The sequence below is a fragment of the Panthera tigris genome, chromosome X, assembly GCF_018350195.1.
Source record: "Panthera tigris isolate Pti1 chromosome X, P.tigris_Pti1_mat1.1, whole genome shotgun sequence".
In the NCBI taxonomy this organism is placed as follows: Eukaryota; Metazoa; Chordata; class Mammalia; order Carnivora; family Felidae; genus Panthera; species Panthera tigris.
This window is the reverse complement of record NC_056677.1, coordinates 61119838-61139631: the sequence shown is the minus strand read 5'-3', so window position 1 is coordinate 61139631 and position 19794 is coordinate 61119838. Positions and strand designations below refer to the sequence as shown.

The 19794-nt window shown below is 36.7% G+C and overlaps 1 protein-coding gene across 1 annotated transcript in view; it reads left to right on the top strand.

The window, feature by feature from the left end:
- ZDHHC15 (zinc finger DHHC-type palmitoyltransferase 15) overlaps positions 1–19794 on the top strand; it is a 184519-nt gene that overhangs the window by 83785 nt on the left and 80940 nt on the right. The window contains exon 3 of the mRNA XM_007097497.3: positions 19614–19708. Within this exon, the coding sequence (XP_007097559.2) occupies positions 19614–19708 (95 nt within the window). The remainder of the gene's footprint in view (positions 1–19613; positions 19709–19794) is intronic.

The following is a 19794-nucleotide window of genomic DNA, read 5'->3' as shown; positions in this document are numbered from 1 at the left end:
AAAGCCAGCAGAAGTGAAATAATAAAGATTATAACATAAATAAATGATATAGAAAAAACACAGTAGAACAGATGAATGAAACTAAGAGCTGGTTGTTTGAAAGAATTAATAAAATTGACACACTCCTAGCCAGGCTTCTTGAAAAGAAAAGAGAAAGGACCCAAGTAAATAAAATCATGAATGATAGAGGGGAGATCACAACCCACCCCAGAAATTCTAGCAATTATAAAAGAATGCTAGGAAAAATTATATGCCAACAAACTGGGCAGTCTGGAAAAAAAATGGACAAATTCCTAGAAACAAATTACCAAAACTAAAACAGGAAAAAATAGAAAATTTGAACAGATTCATAACTGGCAAAGAAATTGAATCAGTAATCAAAAATCTCCCAACATTGTTGTTTTATCCTATCTATTCAGCCACTCTGTCTTTTGATATCCATTTACATTGAAAGTGGTCATTGATATGTGAAGACACACTTTTACCATGATTGGTTGTTTTCTGACTGTTTTGCAGTTTCTTTTTTCCTGTCCTACTCACATGAGGGGATAATAGGATCAGAGAGTACAGATTCACAGAATATCATATATAAGAACTTTTGATGTAGAAACCCCACAGGAAAGGAGAGCCACTTCTTCCTTATGCACTTTCTCCAGTTCATCTGGAGGATCAAGACGAGGCCAGGCATGCTAGTTACAGTTCAATCTGATGCCAAGACCTGTGGGATCCCCACAGTACTGCCTAATGGGGTTGAATTCTATCTCTGAAGTAGCTGTCACATCTTTATTGATGACCTCTATTCCAGTTCAGATACATGGGGAATGATGAAGTCTAAAAATCACATGAACCCATTTAAAATCTAATAACATACCATGTGATATTGAGGTGTTTCTTCATAGATGCAGCTTCTCACCTGGGATGTGGCTCATTGTCTGATCAGACTCAATTGAGGTTGATGGTGATCATGTTTTGAGGAGACATAATGCCAAAATATGAAGTATTTTCTATGTTGGTTCAAGAGTGACTTTGGTTGATACTCAGCGTCTAAGGAAGACCACAGTTTGCTCCATCCCACTTAAGTCCTATCTCACTAAAGTTTATGGAGAATATGCACAGCTTATAGACAGAAATGTGTTATTCATCATGAACAATGGCTTTGTGAGTCAACAAGTGAGTCATTGAGATCATTGTCAATGTTTCAGATGGTGGTTTCCATCTTCACAAAATCTTCCAACATCAACTTAACCACCAACTAGATAGCTGGGATTCTTTCCCTTATTTTATTTATACAGGTAAACTTAATTTTGCCTCCCTAACTAATCAATGTCTGTTTTTGAAAAAAAAAAATCTCCCAAGAAAACCAAGTCAAGGGCCAGATGGTTTCACAGGGGAATTTTAAAGAGGAGTTAATACTTATTCTTCTCAAACTGTTCCAAAAAAATAGAAATGGAAGGAAAACTTCCAAATTCATTCAACGAGGCCAGTATTACCTTCATTCCAAAACCAAAGACCCCACTAGACAGAGAATTACAGGCCAGTATCCCTGGTAAACATAGATACAAAAATATTCTCAACAGTATACTAGCAAATCGAATCCAACAGTACATTAAAAGAAGTTTCACCACAATGAAGTGGGATTTATTCCTGGGCTGCAGGGGTGGTTCAACATTCACATATCAATCAACATGGTACACCACACTAATAAAATAAAGGATAAGAAATATATGATCCTCTCAACAGATGCAGAAAAACCACTTGACAAAATATAACATCCATTCTTGATAGAAGCCCTCAACAAAGTAGAGATAGAGGGAACATGCTTCAATATCATAAAGGCCATATACTAAATCCCACAACTATAATCATGCTCAATGGGGGAAATTTTTAGATTTTTCTCTCTGGTTAAGAACGTTACAGGGATTTCTTTTCTCATTACTATTTAACATAGTACTGGAAGTCTTAGCCTCACTGATCAGGCAACAAATATAAATAAAAGACATCCAAATAAGCAAGGAAGAAGTCCAAATTTCACAATTTACCTATGACATGGTACTTTAGAAAACCTGAAATACTCCACCAAAAATTGATAGAACTAATGCATGAATTCATCAAAGTTGCAGGATATGAAATCAATGTACTGAAATCTGTTGCATTTCTGTACATCAAAAATGAATCAGCAGAAAAAGATATCAAGGAATTGATCCCATTTACAATTGCATGAAAAACCATAAGATACCCAGGACTAAGCCTTACCAAAGAAATAAAAAACTATACTCTGAAAACTATAGAACACTTATGAAACAAATTGAAGAGGACACGAAAAATGGTAAAAATTCCATGCTCTTGGATTGGAAGAAGAAACATTGTTAAAATGTCAAAACTAAAACAGGAAACAATAGAAAAGCAATCTACACATTCGATGAAATCCCTATCAAAATAACACCAAAGCAATCTACACATTTAATGAAATCCCTATCAAAATAACACAATTCTTCACAGAGCTTGAACAAACAATCCAAAAATTGCTATGGAACCATTAAAGACTCGGAATAGCCAAAGCAATCTTGAAAAAGAAAAGCAAAGCTGGAGGCACCACAATTCCATACTTAAAGTTACATTACAAAGTTGTAGTGATCAAGACAGTATGGTACTGGCATAAAAATAGACGCATAGACCAATGGAACAGATTAGAAAACCCAGAAATGGACCCACAACTGTATGGTCACTAGTCTTTGACAAAGCAGGAAAGAATATCCAATGGGAAAAAGACAGCCTCTTCAACAGATGATGTTGGGAATACTGGAATCAATATGAAGAACGAAACTGAAACACTTTCTTATACCATACACAAAAATGAATTCAAAATGGATGAATGACCTAAATGTAAGACCAAAATCCTTAAAATCCTAAAGAACAACACAGGCAGCCACCTTATTGACCTTGGCCATGGCAACTTCTTACTAGATAAGTTGCCAGAAGCAAGAGAAACAAAAGCAAAAATGAACTATTGGCACCTCATCAACATAAAAAGCTTCTGAGGTGAAGGAAACAATCAACAAAACTAAAAGGCAACCTACAGAATGAGAGAAGGTATTTTCAAATGACCTATCTAACAAAAGGCTAGTGTCCAAAATCTATAAAGAACTTATAAAACGGAACACCTAAAAAAATAAATAATCCAGTTAAGAAATGGGCAGAAGACATGAACACTTTTCCAAGGAAGACATACAGATGGCTACGAGACACATGTAAAGAGCTCAACATCACTCATCAGGGAAATACAAGTCAAAACCACGATGTGACACCACCTCATACCTATCAGAATGGCTAAAATTAACAACACGGGAAACAACAGATGTTGAAAGGATGTTGAGAAAGGGGAATCCTCTTACACTGTTGCTGGGAATGCAAATTGGTGTGGCCACTGTGGAAAGCAGCATGGAGGTTTCTTAAAAAGTTAAAAACAGAACTACCCTGTGATCCAGCAATTGCACTACTAAGTATTTACCCAAAGGACACAAAAAATACAGATTTGAGGGAGAACATGCACCCCGATGTTTATAGCAGCATTATCAATAATAGCCAAATTATGGAAAGAGCTCAAATGTACATTGACTGATGAATGGATAAAGAAGATGTGGTGTGTGTGTGTGTGTGTGTGTGTGTGTGTGTGTGTGTGTGTGTGTAAATATTACTCAGCCATAAAAAATAATGAAATCTTGCATTTTGCAACAATGTGGATGGAGCTAATGTATTCTGCTAAGTGAAATAAGTCAGAGAAAGACAAATATCGTATTTCGTATCATATGTATCGTAATACATTCATATGTGGAATGTAGGGGAAAAAGAAAGGAGGCTGTATTTTGTCAAATGCTTTCTCTGCATCTATTGAGAGGATCATATGGTTCTTGTCCTTTCTTTTATTGATGTGATGCATCAAGTTAATTGTTTTGTGGTTATTGAACCAGCCCTGCATCCCAGGTATAAATCCCACTTGGTCGTGGTGAATAATTTTTAATGTATTGTTGGAGCCGGTTGGCTAGTACATTGTTGAGGATTTTTGCATCCATGTTCATCAGGGAAATTGGTCTATAGTTCTTCTTTTTAGTGGGGTCTCTGTCTGGTTTGGGGGTAAAGGTAATGCTGGCTTCATAGAAAGAGTTTGGAAGTTTTTCTTCCATTTCTATTTTTTGGAACAGCTTCAAGAGAATAGGTGTTAACTCTTCCTTAAAGCTTTGGTAGAACTCCCCTTGGAAAGCCATCTGAACTCTAGTTTTTTGGCAGAGTTTTGATTAATAATTTGATTTCCTTACTGGTTATGGGTTTGTTCAAATTTTCTATTTCTTCCTGTTCACTGTTGGTAGTGTATATGTTTCTATGAATTTGTCCATTTCTTCCAGATTACCCATTATATTGGCATATAATTGCTCATAATATTCTCTCATTATTGTTTTTTTTTCTGCTTTGTTGGTTATGATCTCTCCACTTTCATTCTTTATTTTATTTATTTGGGTCCTTTCCTTTTTCTTCTTGATCAAACTGGCTAGTGGTTTATCAATTTTGTTAATTCTTTCAAAGAACCAGCTTCTGGTTTCATTGATCTGTTCTACTGTTTTGTTTTTTTTTTGTTTCCTTGTTTTGTTTTGTGTTTTTTGGGGGGTTCAATAGCATTAATTTCTACTCTAATCTTCATTATTTCCTGTCTTCTGCTGGTTTGGGGTTTTATTTGCTGTTCTTTTTCCAGCTCCTTAAGGCGTAAGTTTAGGATGTGTATCTGAGATCTTTCTTCCTTCTTTAGGAAGGCCTGGATTGCTATATACTTTCATCTTATGACCACCTTTGCTGCATCCCAGAGGTTTTGGGTTGTGGTGTTATCATTTTCATTGACTTCCATATACCTTTTAATTTCCTCTTTAACTGCTTGGTTAGCCCATTCATTCTTTAGTAGGATGTTCTTCAGTCCCCAAGTATTTGTTACCTTTCCAAATTTTTTCTTGTGGTTGATTTCGAGTTTCATAGCGTTGTGGTCTGAAAATATGCACGGTATGATCTCGATCTTTTTGTACGTACTTAGGGCTGACTTGTGTCCCAGTACATCGTCCATTCTGGACAACGTTCCATGTGCACTGGAGAAGAATGCATATTCTGCTGCTTTAGGACAAAATGTTCTGAATATATCTGTTAAGTCCATCTGGTCCAGTGTGTCATTCAAAGCCATTGTTTCCTTGTTGATGGTTTGATTCGATGATCTGTCCATTGCTGTGAGCGGGGTGTTGAAGTCTCCAACTATTATGGTATTACTATCAATGAGTTTGTGATTAATTAATTTATATATTTGGGTGCTGCCACATTTGGCTCATAAATGTTTATAATTGTTAGGTCTTCTTGGTGGATAGACCCCTTGATTATGATATAATGCCCTTCTGCATCTCTTGATACAGTCTTTATTTTAAAGTCTAAATTGTCTGATGTAAGTATGGCTACTCTGGCTGTCTTTTGTTGACCATTGGCATGATAGATGGTTCTCCATCCCCTTATTTTCAATCAGAAGGTGTCTTTAGGTCTAAAGTGGGTCTCTTGTAAACAGCATATAGATGGATCTTGTTTTCTTATCCATTCTGTTACCCTATGTCTTTTGATTGGAGCATTGAGTCCATTGACATTTAGAGCGAGGACTGAAAGGTATGAATTTATTGCCATTATGATGCTTGCAGAGTTGGAGTTTCTGGTGGTGTTCTCTGGTCCTTTCTAATCTTTGGTGGCTCTTGGCATTTATTTATTTATTTATTTATTTATTTATTTATTTATTTATTTATTTATTTATATTTTTACCTTTTCTCCCCTCAGAGAGTCCCCCTTAAAATTTCTTCCAGGGATGGTTTAGTGGTCACCAAACTCCTTTAATTTTTGCTTGTCTGGGAAACTTTTTATCTCTGCTTCTATTTTGAATGAGAGCCTTGCTGGATAAAGCATTCTTGGCTGCATATTTTTCTGATTCAGCACACTGAATATATCCCACCACTCCTTTCTGGCCTGCCAAGTTTCTGTGGATAGGTCTGCTGCAAACCTGATCTGTCTTCCCTTGTAGGTTAGGTTCTTCTTTTCCCTTGCTGCTTTCATGATTCTTTCTTTGCCTGAGTATTTTGTGAATTTGACTATGATATGCCTTGTTGATGGTCGGTTTTTGTTGAATATATTGGGGGTCCTCTGTGCTTCCTGGATTTTGATGTCTGTGTCTTTCCCCAGGTTAGGAAAGTTTTCTGCTATGATTTGCTCACATAACCCTTCTACCCCTATTTCTCTCTCTTCCTCCTCTGGGACCCCTATGACTCTGAGGTTATTACTTTTTAATGAGTCACTGATTTCTCTAATTCTTAAATCGTGCTCTTTTGCCTTAATCTCCCTCTTTTTTCTGCTTCATTATTCTCTATAATTTGGTCATGCATATCGCTGAATCTCTGTTCTGCCTCATCCATCCTTTCTGTTGCTGCATCCATCCGTGATTGCAGCTCAGTTATAGCATTTTTAATTTCATTCTGGCCATTTTTTAGTTCTTTTATCTCTGTAATCTATTTTCGACTCCAGCTAGTATTCTTATTATCATGATTCTAAATTCTGGTTCAGACATCTTGCTTGTATCTGTGTTGGTTGAATCCCTGGCTGTCGTTTCTTCATGCTTTTTCTTTTGGGGTGAATTCTTAAGTTTTGTCATTTTGAAGGGAGAAAAGGAATTAATGGGGTAGAAAAATTGAAATAAAAAACTTCAAATTAAAAATTTATTAAAATTAAAAATTAAAAAATACACACAAACAGAAATCGAATAGATGATGCTAGACCCTAGGTGTGTTTTGGTATGGGTGTTGAAAGTGGTTTGACAGATTACAGAAAGAAAAAAGGGGGGGAGAAAAAGGAAATCATTTGAGAATTTGAAAAAATGAATACACTGAAGAAGACTAAAATGAGATGATGGGGGCAAAATAGAATTTGAAAAACTATACATAAAAGTAAAGAATATAGTATAAAAAACAAAAGAAAAATATTTTTAATAAAAATTAAAAATAAATATGAATTTTTTTCTGTATTCAAGAAAAGAGAAAAGAAATGAAAAAGAGAAAAAAGATTTTAAAAAAGGAAATCGTTTGAAAATCTGAAAAAGTGAATACACTGTAGTAGACTAAAATAAAATGATGGAAGTAAAATAGAATTTTGGAAAAATTTACATAAAAGCAAAAAATATAGAAATATTTTAAATAAAAATATTTTTAATAGAAATTGAAAGTAAAAATGAATTTTTTCTCTTTCTGTATTCAAGAAAAAGAAGTGTCAAAGAGAAAAAGAAAAAAAAGAAATAAAATTGAATAGATGAACCTCCTAACAGATTGAAGTAGGATTGAAATTACTTTGTTTACCGCTAGAAGTCAGTCTATGTAGCACTTTATAGTCCATAAACTAAGCAGGCGGTGAGACTTGTGTTTTTGAAGAGCGAAGTGGGCCCAGTTGGGTGGCACTCAGTGTAACAGCTCCGCTCTCCACTAGATGGCGCTGCTAGCCTACTGGGGTGGATTGTTGTGGTGCTGGTAGGTGTGTATGCACGTGCGCAGGAGCAGTGAAAATGGTGCCACCCAGCTACCCAGTCTGTTCTCCCAGATCAGTAATCATGCCCCCATCCTCTGTCTTCAGCTTTTGTCCACTCCCCGCTTTTTCACTCTCCATGACCAGGCCCCAGACAGTACAAGTTTTGTGTCAGATGTGGCTGTTTTCCCCGGCCCCTTACTTCTAAAGGAGTGTGGCTTTGACCCGTTCTGCCCCTCTGCAGGAGGGTCTCACTGAGCAATGGCTGAATGTCGGCTCCACCCAGGAACGCTTGCTGGACACTGCTGCTGCCGGTGCCCCAAGACTATGGCCAGGTGCCAGCCCGCCCCAGAAAAAGTTTGCAAGACAATGTAGCAGCAGCGTTTCAGGGATTATGGAAAATCACAACACACATCTGGCACCAGGCTTCACCCTTAATGACCTTATTCCAGCACCAGCGAATGTGGCTGTTTTCTGGGGTCTGCTGGGACCAGGTGGCTTCAACAGTCTCTACCAAATGTCCTTCCAGCAGTGGAACCGCTTTTCCCCGTGTGGCCTGAGAACCTCCCAGACCCTACCCTGTTCCTGGGGATTTGCCCTTCCCACCAGAGCTTCACCAGGTATTGAGCTGCAGAGTTGCAACCTTTGCACTCCCCTTGTTTATGGTCTTAATGGAATTTAAACCCTCTCCTTTCTCCTTTCTCCCTTTTTAGTTTAGTCCCTGCAGCTGTTTCCAATTTTCCACTTTCTCTCCAGCTGCTTTTGGGGAGGGGTGCTTTTCCCGTATCCTCCCCCACTCCCATTTCTGTCCTCTCTCCGCAAAAGCGGTTCCCTACCCTCTGCAGCTTCTCACTACCCAAATTCACCTCTCTGCACCGTGTACCTGATGAATTCTGTGGTTCAGGTTGTGCAGATTGTTTTGTCAATCCTCCAATCAGTTTCTAGTTGTGTAGGAGGGTCTAATGTTGGTCTGGCTGTATTTCATGGACAGGAGACACACAAAAAACTTCCATGCTGTTCCGCCATCTTGGCGTCTCCCTCCTCTGCCCATTTTTAAATTGGATTGTCTTTTCAAAAAATTTTCTGGTATTGAGATGTTTAAGTTCTTTATATATTTTAGATATTAGCCCTTTATCATATATATCATTTGCAAATATCTTCTCCCATTTAGTAGCTTGCCTTTTTGTTTTGTTAATGGTTTCCTTCACTGTACAAAAGCTTTTTTATTTTGATGTAGTCCCAATAGTATATTTTTGCTTTTATTTCCCTTGCCTCAGGAAACATACCTAGAAACATGTTGGCATAGTTGATGCCAGAAAAATTACTGCCTGTGTTCTCTTCTAGGAATTTTATAGTTTCAGGTCTCACATTTAGGACTTTAATCCATTTTGAGTTTACTCTTGTTCATGGCATAAGAAAGTATCTAGTTTCATTCTTTTGCATGTAGCTACCCAGTTTTCCCAGTACCATTTATTTTTTAATACTTATTTATTTTTGAGAGAGAGAAAGAGAGAGAGATAGAGAAACTTAAGTGGAGGAGGGTCAGAGAGAGAGAGAGAGAGAGAATCCCAAGCAAGGATTCTCTGCTGTCAGTGCAGAGCCTGGTATGGGGCTTGATATCATGAACCATGAGATCATGACCTGAGCCAAAATCAAGTTGGATGCTTAACCAGTTGAGCCACCCAGGTGCCCCTCCCAGCACCATTTAATGAAAAGACTGTCCTCTCCTCATTGCATATTCTTGCCGTCTTTGTCATAGATTAATTGACCATATAATTGTGGGTTTGTTTCTATCATCTCTATTCAGTTCCAGTGATCTATATGTCTATTTTTGTGCCAGTACCATATTGTTTTGAGTATTACAGCTGTGTAGTATATCTTAAATACTGGAGTACTTGACATTTGGAATTGGGGTACTTCCAGATTTGTTCTTCTTTCTTAAGATTGCTTTTGGTATTTGGGGTCTTGTGTGGTTCCATACAAATTTTAGGATTATTTGTTCTAGTTCTGTGAAAAATGCTATTGGTATTTTGATAAAGATTGCATTGAATTTGTAAATTGCTTTGGGTAGTATAGAAATTTTAACAATATTAATTCTTCCAATCCATGAGCATGAAATATTTTTCCAATTGTTTGTATCATCTTCAATTTTTCATCAATGTGTTTTTAAAATAAAATTAAATGTAAATTTTATCAAGGATTTCAAATTACATATTTCAAAATTCTAGAGTGGATTAGAACCATTTTAGAACTGGAGAGATGGCACAGGTGAACATTGATATCCCTTGTAATGCCAACTTTATTAAGAAAACAATTCATCTGCAAACCATATCTCCTTTATATAACAAAATTAAATAGTATCTGCTCCTTCACTTTGGCAATAGCTATTACCTAAAGGAATGAAAAAAATAGTGGTTTTGCTACTTAAGTTCATTAAAAATGGGATCCTATCCTTAAATTTTTTTTAAGTTTAGAAAAAGCTATGATCAGATGAGTTCTGGGTACAAAAAAAAAATCAGCAAAGAAGTCTAACCAAAGCACCAAAAGCATTTTGAAAATAAAGAGGAAAAAACGTAAGGTGTTTTCATGGCATTTTCTTTCCTACAAATTATTGCAATTGGTTAAGGATTTGCAGAAGTTAATCTCAGGAAAGGAAAGGATAGTATTATACACATAACAAAACATGTTTATATCCCAAATCTTAATACTAAATTTTCAAAAAGGAAGCTCTATCACCTCTAAAAACAAACTCAATGTAATTTTATTAAGAGCAGAAACTCTAAGCTGTCCTCTAATTATAAGCCATTTAGTCCATCCTCACTGACAAATCTTTTAAGGTCATCAGAAAAAAATTAACAGTAATTAGCCTGAGGTATTTTAAATGTGGCTCAATAGTCTCAAATTTAGGATGTTCTTCAGTCTCCAAGTATCAAAACAGATGAACATATGGGAAGAGGAAAAAAAAGAAAGGGGGAGGCAAACTATAAGAGACTCTTAGCATTAGAGAACAAACTGACGGTCGGTGGAAGGAGATGGGTGGTGAATGGGCTAAGTGGGTGATGGGTATTAGGAGGTCATTTGTTATGATGAGTACTATGTGTTATATGTAGGTGATGAATCACTAAATTCTACTCCTGAAACCACTACTACACTGTATGTTACCTTAAATTTGGAGGAAGAACATTTAAGTTTTTCTTTAAATTCTGGTTAGTTAATATGCAATGCAGTAGTAGTTTCAGGTGTACAACATGATGATTCAACACTTCCACACAGCACCTTGTGCTTATCACATCTGCACTCCTTAATCCCCATCCCCTATTTCATCCATCCTCCACCCACCTCCCCTCTGATAGCCATCATGTTCTCCATAGTTAACAATCTTTTTCTTTATTTGCATCTCTCTCTCTTTTCTCCCTTTGTGTATTTGTTTTGTTTCTTAAATTCCACATATGAGTGAAATCATAGGGTATTTGCCTTTGACTGATTTATTTCGTTTAGCATAGTATTCTACAGCTCCATCCATGTTGTTGCAAATGGCAAGATTTCATTCTTTTTTATTGCTAATATTCTATTATATACACACCTTCTTTATCCATTCGTCAATTGATGGACACTTCAGCTGCTGCTGTAATTTGGTCATTGTAAATAATGCTGCTATAAACATATGGTACATGTGTCCCTGTAAATTAGTGTTTTTGTATTTTGGGGGTAATGTGATTGTTGGATAATAGGATACTTATATTTTTTTAACTTTTTGAGGGACCTCCATACTATTTTCCACAGTAGCTGCAAGAGTTGACATTCACACCAACTGTACAACTGGGTTCGCCTTTCTCCACATCATTGCTAATGCTAGTTGTTTCTCATGTTGTTAATTTTAGCCATTCTGACATGTGTGAGGTGATACTTCATTGTAGTTTTGATTTGTATTTCCCTGATGATCAGTGATATTTGACCATCTTTCATGTATCTGTTGGCCATCTGGATTTCTTCTTTGAAAAAAATGTCCATTCATGTTTTCTGCCCATTTTCTAATTGGATTATTCATTTTTGGGGTGTTGAGCTTTATAAGATCTTTATATATTTTGGGTACTAATCCTTTATCAGATATATCATTTGCAAATACCTTAATCCATTCCATAGGGTGCCTTTTAGTTTTGTTTTTTCTTTACTGTGGAGAAGCTTTTTATTTTTATAAAGTCCTGTAGTTTATTTTTGCTTTTATTTCCCTTGCCTCAGGAGATATATCTAGAAAAAAAATTGCTATGGCTGATGTCAAAGAGGTTATTACCTGTGTTCTCTTCTAGGATTTTTATGATTTTATGTCTACATTTAGGTCTTTCCTCCATTTTGAATTTATTTTTGTGTATGGTGTAAGAAAGTGACCCAGTTTTATTCTTTTGCATGATGCATGCAATATTATACTGCAGTATCATACCACAGTATTCCCAGCACCATTTGTTGAAGACACTGTCATTTGCCCATTAATTTTAATTCCTGCTTTGTCAAAGAGTAATTGGCCATATATTTGTGGTTTCATTTATGGGTCTCCTCTTCTTTTCCATTGATCTATGTGTCTTTTTTGTACCAGTATCATAATGTTTTGATCACTACAGCTTTATAATATAACTTAAAATCCAGAATTGTGATGCCTCCAGGGTTGTTTTTCTTTTTCAAGATTACTTTGTTATTTGGGGTCTTTTGTGGTTCTGCACAAATTTTGGGTTTGTTTGTTCTTGCTCTGTGAAAAATGTTGGTGGTATTTTGATAGAGATTGCATTAAATGTGTTGATTGCTTTGGGTAGCATAGACATTTTAACAATATTTGTTCTTCCAATCCATGAGCATGGAATGTCTTGCCATTTCTTTGTGTCCTCTTCAATTTCATTCGTCAGTGTTTCCTAGTTTTCAGAGTACAGGTCTTTCACCTCTTTGGTTATGTGTATTCCTAGGTATCTTTTCTGTGTGTGTGCAATTGTAAGTGGGATTGACTCCTTAATTTATGTCTCTGCTGCTTCATTATTGCTGTATAGAAATGCATCAGATTTCTATATGTTGATTTTGTATCCTGAGACTTTACTAAAATCATGTATCAGTTCTAGCAGTTTATTGGTGGAGTCTTCTGGGCTTTCTGTATAAAGTATCATGTTATCTGTAAATAGCGAAAGTTTGACTTCTTCCTTGATAATTTGTATGTCTTTTATTTCTTTTTGTTGTATGAATGCTGTGGCTAGTAATTTAGGTACTGTGTTAAATGACAGTGGTGAGAGTGGACGTCCCTATCTTGTTCCTGAATTAGAGGAATAGTTCTCAGTTTTTTCCCATTGAGTATGATATGAGCTATGAGTTTTTCATGGATGGCCTTTATTATATTGAGGAATGTTCCCTGTAAGCCTGCTTTTTTTTTTATCATGAATGGATGTTGTACTTTGTCAAATGCTTTTCAGCATCTATTGAAATGATCATATAATTCTTATCATTTCTTTTATTAATGTGGTGTAAAACATTGATTGTAAATATTGTACACCCTTGCTTCCTGTTAATAAATGCCACTTGATTGAAGTGAGTAATTTTTAAATTTCTTGTTCTATTTAGTTTGCTAGTATTTTGTTGACAAATTTTGCATGTATTGTCATTGGAGATATTGGCCTGTAGTTCTCTTCTTTTGTAGTATCTTTTTATGGTTTTGGTATCAGGATAATGCTGGCCTCATAGAATGAATGTGGAACATTTCCTTCCTCTTCTATTTTTTTGAAATGGTTTGAGAAGAATAGGTATTAACTCTTCTTTAAATGTTTGGTAGATTTCATCTGTGAAGCTATCTGTTCCTGGACTTCTGTTTGTCAGGAGGTTTTTACTTACTTATTCAATTTCTTTCCTGGTTATTGGTCTGTTCAAGATTTCTATTTCTTCTTTCAGTTCTGGTGGTTTATATGTTCCTAGGAATTTATCCATTTCTTCCAGGTTGTCCAATTTGTTCAAATAGTGTTTCTATTTCTGGGGTATTGGTTGTACTTTCCTGTCCCTCATTTGTGATTTTATTTGAGTACTTTCCCCTTTTTTTGATAAGTCTAGCTATAGGTTTATCAATTTTATGAATTTTTTTCAGTGAACCAGATCCTGCTCTCATCGATCTGTTCTATTGTTTTTTAGATCATTTATTTCTTCTCTAATCTTTATTATTTCCATCTTTCTGCTGGCTTTAGGCTTTGTTGTTCTTTTTCTAGCTTCTTTAGATGAAAGGTTAGGCTGTTTATTTAAGACTATTCTTGCTTCTTGAATTCAGCCCGTTTTGCTATATACATCCCTCTTAGGACCACTTTTGCTCAATCCTAAATGTTTTGGACCATTGTATTTTTATTTGCATTTGTTTCCATGAATTTTTTTTTATTTCTTGTTTGATTTCCTGGTTGATTGATTCATTATTTAGTAGCATATTGTTTAACTTCTATGTTTTTTATGTTTTTTCCACATTTTTCTTGGGATTGACTTCTAGTTTCATAGTGTTGTGGTCAGAAAAGCTACATGATGTGACTTCAATCTTTCTGTATTTATTGAGGCCTGATATGTGACCTAATGTGTGATCTGTCCTGAGGAATATCCCAGGTGCCCTTGAAAAGAATGTATATTCAACTGTTTTACAATAGAATGTTCTGAATATATCTGTTAAGTACCTGGTCCAGTGTGCCATTGAAAGCCATTGTTTTCGTGTTGAATTTCTGCTTAGATGATCTATTGATGTAACTGGGATGTTAAGCCACCTACTAGTTTTGCATCGTTATCAATTAGTTCCTTTATGTTTGTTATTGTTTCATGTATTTGGGTGCTTCCTTATAGGTGCATAAATATTTGTAATTGTTAGATCTTCTTTTCGTATTGTATCCTTTATTATGGTATAGTGTCCTTATTTGTCTGTTTTTCCAGTCTGTTTTTACATGAATGTGGAATAATTAGGTTTTATTAATATGAAATTTATTGTCAAATTGGTTTCCATACAACAACCAGTGCTCATCCCAACAGGTGCCCTCCTCAATGCCCATCACCCACTTCTCCCTCCCTCCCACCCCCCATCAACACTCAGTTTATTCTGTTTTTAAGAGTCTCTTATGGTTTGCCTCCCTCCCTAACTCTGGCTTTCTTTTGACAACCATTTGCATGATAAATGTTTCTCCATCCCCTCACTTTCAATCTGCAGGTGTCTTTAGGTCTATAATGAGTCTCTTGTAGACAGCATATAGATGGGCCTTCTTTTTTTATCCATTCTGACACCCTATGTATTTTTATTCAGCATTTAGTCCATTTACAAAGTAATTATTGGTAGGCATGTATTTATTATCACTTTATTCATGTTTTGTCATTGTTTCTGGTGATTTTTCTGATCTTTTCTTATCTTTGTCACTTTTGGTTTCTCCTTTGCCCTCAAAGAGTCCCCTTCATATTTCTTGCAGGGCTAGTTTAGTGGTCACAGATTCCTTTAGTTTTTGTTTCTCTGGGAGACTCTATCTCTGCTTCTATCTGAATGATAGCCATGCTATATAGAGTATTCTTGGTTGCGGATTTTTCCCCTTCAGCATTTTGAACATATCATGCCACTGCCTTCTGTCTTACCAAGTTTCTGGTAAGATGTCTCCAGCTAGCCTTATGGATTTTTCCTTGTCAGCTAAGGACTTCTTTTGTCTTGCCACTTTACGATTTTTTCTTTATCACTATGTTTTGCAAATTTAATTATTATATGTCTTGGTGTTGGCCTGCTTTCATTGATTTTGATGAGAGTTCTCTCTGCCTCCTAGATCTGGATATCTGTTTCTTCCCCCAGACTAGGGAAATTTTCAGCTATTATTTCCTCAAATAAATTTTCTGCCCCCTTTTCTCTCTTCTTCTTCTGGGACTCATATACAAATGTTATTATGTTTGATGGAGTCACTGAGTTCCCTAAGTCTATTCTCATGTTGCATACATCTTCTTTCTCTCTTTTGTTCAGCTTCATTATTTTCATTATTTTGTTCTGTGTTACTAATTAATTCCTTTGCTTCTTCCAGCCTGCTTTTCATTGCATCAAGCCTGTTTATTGTACTTTTCATCTTTGATTGATTCTTTTTTTAACTGTTATCTCTGTGGTACATGTCTCACTGATGTCTTCTTTTCTCAAGCCCAGTGAGTATTCTTATGGTTGTTTCCTTAAATTCTCCATCAGTCATGTTACTTATATCTGTTTTATTTAGATCTCTGGCCATGGCCTTATCTTGTTCTTTCATTTAGGAGAAATTCTTCTGTCTTGGCATTCTGTCTATGTCTCTGCCTTTTTCTGTGTGTTGGAAAAGCCAGTTATGTCTCCTGCTCCTGAAAACAATGGCCTTATGAAGAATAGGTCATATAATGCCAAGGGCTGTTGCCTCAAGGAATGTCTTTGGTGTGTGCTGCTTGTACTCTGCTGTTGTGTTTTGTCTGCACTTCCTTCAGGCCAGTCTGCAGAGGCTCCCCTTGCCCGGGTGTGTGCAGTGTTTGGTCTCTGGTCTGAATGTGGTGAGTTTTAACTAGATGTGCTCCGGTCTGCTTATGAAATGAAATCTGACAACTCTTCCACCAGAACTGAGGTCCTTCAGAACTTTCTGGCAAGGACATGTGGTGTGGGCAGGAATTTGCACTGGTTTTCTTGGAGAAAGGCCTGCCATGCCTGAGGCAAGCGTGACTGCAAAGGGCAGTCCCACAAGAGTGCAGCAGTATGGGGCTTGGTGTAAGCACATTAGGCAGCCAGTGTCAGTTCCGTACTGCCTCTTGCAGGTGGCATTGTGTTTATGCTGAAGGGAAGAGGAGGGATAGAGCGCCATCCAAGACTTTTGTTCCTGGAGAGGCGTCTCTGAATGTTGCATCTCAGGGATGTTCTCCGAGTAGAGTAAATAATCTCCCCACTGTGTGCCCACTGTTCTTCAGATTGCTGTTTCCCTGCTGTCCACCCCCAGCTTCTGCCTTCTGTCCAAGAGCAGTACAGTGTCCTCCAGGCTCAATCCCATCCAAGACTGCTGACCTTTAAAACTCCAAGGTTTAAGCCCTGCTGGTTTCAAGAACTCATGAAATTAGGCCCACGTCATTTTCCAAGCCAATGGTTTTTGGGGAAACCTTCTTTTGAATCCCCCTATGTGCTTAAAGCTCTCTATAACCCTTCTCTGTGACCACATTTCCCTCCCCTCCACAGCACCCATGATCCTTTTCTCCCCTAAACCATGTCTCTCCACTTCCTACCTTCTTTGATATGGCTTCTTCTCACCCTTTAGCTGTGGAGCTTGTTCTGTCAGTCTTCAGGTCTATTTCTGGTCTCTTTATGATAATTTGATAGTTATCTAGTTGTATTCCTGAGATGAGATGAGCTTAGAGTCCACCTACTGCACTGCTATCTTCCCTCTCTCTTCCCCAAGTGAATTTTTATTGTAAATATGAATAGGCCTCCAGTTCGTGGTGTGATACATATGAAACTTAGAAATCCTCTCTGCCATGCCCTGAAACTGCCAGGGAGATGACAGAGTATAACAGACCCTTGTATGTACCTTAGTTGAATCTGTGCAATGAGTGTTGGAGCAGGTGATGTCCAAGGTCCCTTCTAACCACAGTCTTGTTCACTGTACCACCCCAGCACTTGATCGTGGGACCTGGAGAGCCACAATCCACTGAGTGTCCATGTGGAAGCTTCTAGTGCCCAACCATGAAGCAAGTGTGGAAGAGTTCGTGGACAGGGCAATAGCAGGAAAGAGGCAGTGGTCAGGTGGTGGGGGGAGGTCTGTGGATTCAGTGTGAGCAGGATCCCCATGCTCCCTTCTCTCATTTGCCCCCCTCATAGCTCCACCCTGCAATACCCTGGCATGAGCATCACCTGAATGGCCCTGTGGAACCTATGGTTCCCCCACAATGGAAAAAAAGCTTTTTTTTCATTTTTTTTTAATGTCAGCTTGACAGTGTCTACCAAAGGGCCTATGTTTGGGCAAGGTATTTTCATTACATTGTTTTTAATAGCAAGAAAAAAGGAAACAACTAATATTTTTCATAAGAAACAGTTTGGTCAAATTGTGGTACACTGATGCAATGAAAACCAATGCAACATTTTAAATTTATTTTATTTATTTTATTAATTTATTTATTTTTGAGAGAGAGAAGGTGTGAGTGGAGGAGGGGCAGGGGTGGGGGGGAGAGAGACAATCCCAAGCAGGGCCCACACTGTCAGTGCAGAGCCCAATGCCAGGCTTAAACCCATGAACCGTGAGGTCATGATCCCAGGTGCCCCTCCCTGCAACATTTGTTTGTAGGAGAATGAGGAAGCTCACTCTTTCCAAGTTATAGTAAGTAGAATTATTTCCAACTTAGAGAAAATGGAAAAGAAATCAGTGCAAAACTGCAAAACAGTGCAAATACTGCTATTTGTGTGGGGGAAAAACCACCCTGTTTCAGTACTTCCATATGTTTAAAATATAAAAGGGTACAGAATGAAGTCATGAAATTGTGACATTTGTTGCTTCCAGGAGGGAAACTTGATGGCTGAAAGACAAGGACAGAGGGGAGACTTTTCCTGTGTACCACTTTATACCTTCAAATTTTGAATGTTGTGAATGTATTGCTTTTCAAAAGATATACAATAAAAATTTTTAAATATTATAAAAATTCCATATGCATGTTATCTTCATAGATTTATACAAACATATGAAAATCAGAATATCTGGAATTATACATGCCAAATAATAAATGGGTACTATGCCTTAGGATGGGGAAGTAGAAGGTAGATGTATGTGTACAGTGAACTTTTATGTTTTACTTTAAATTGCTTGAATTTGAAAGTGAGATTTCTTAATGACACAAATTAAGCACATAAAAAAGGTACTGAACACAAGACAAGGAGCACTGGGCTCAGAGTACAGCTTTTTCAATTTAGTCATAAATGTGTGAGAGGCTTACCCGTATTAACTTGGTCTTGAGGCATCATTCCCTTGAGTCTTTCTTAAGTCCTTGCAATGCAAGGACTCACAATGAATCAGTAAACTGGCCATCAGTCTTATAATGAATGAACTTGTGAAGAATACTGAAATTTCTGATATCAGAACTATCCAGGAGGCAACGAATATAAAATATTAAGCAGTGGGAAGCCACTTTTACAGCTATCACAAAGATACAACTGATATTTCAAAACTATATAATCTGAAGATACTGTCATGTTTTATTAGTTTAACAAAGTTGAAAGTGCTGTTTACATAATGACTTTAAACATGTTGATGTTGTAAGTGGAAGTTCACTGTGATTTTTATACTAAGTTTATTGGTATTTTTATGTAAAATTAGGACTGCAGATTATTCCCCCACCAGTCTTAGTCCAAGGATGTGACCCTAACCAGATGCAATTATGCAGTCATGTGGAACCTTCCTTTCTAGTGCTGAAAAAGAAAATGTCTCTAATTACTGGCTTCAATAAATATGAATCCATACTACTTCTTTAAAAAGTGTGTATTCTTTGAGGCTGCTGAAAAGAATTTGTGATTTACAGTCAGTAACCCTGTGTTTAAGATCTGAATACATTATATAATAGCTGTGTCACTTTGCATAACCAACAACTCCTGATAGTTAATCAACTGTCCCTATCCTACTTCCTATCTCACAAAGTTATTGAAACAATAAAATGAGATAATATGAAATGGCGTTGTAAACTGTAGTGTTGTGCAAATAATATCATTATCATCTTTTAGCACCTACAGTGGCAGAGATAATGATGAGTGGCGATGGTAACTTCCCTCACATTGTTATAAAGAAAATTTCCCCTTTAGCTTTAGAATCACATGGTAACTTTTAAAACATGAAACTTCCAGAAAGTGTCATTAAAAATTTGGCACTACATCTTGTTTCTGTCACTTCATGGGAAAAAGTTAAGAATTAAAATTTTATAAGAGTACTAGAAAATACTTGGTAATAGGAAAACAAAACAAATTTGTTGTTTAGTTTTATGTCTTTCAGAACTCTTAGGAATGGACAAAAATAGTGTAAACACTGATTTTTTCTCTTAAATTTCAGTTATCTACCTCATATTCTACCATGCCATTTTTGTGTTCTTTACCTGGACCTACTGGAAGTCTATATTTACACTTCCACAACAGCCAAACCAGAAGGTAAGAATACTGGTTACTCCATAAAGACTAAAGACAGAGGAAAGTAGAAATGTCAAAAACAAAACAAAACAAATAAACAAACAAAA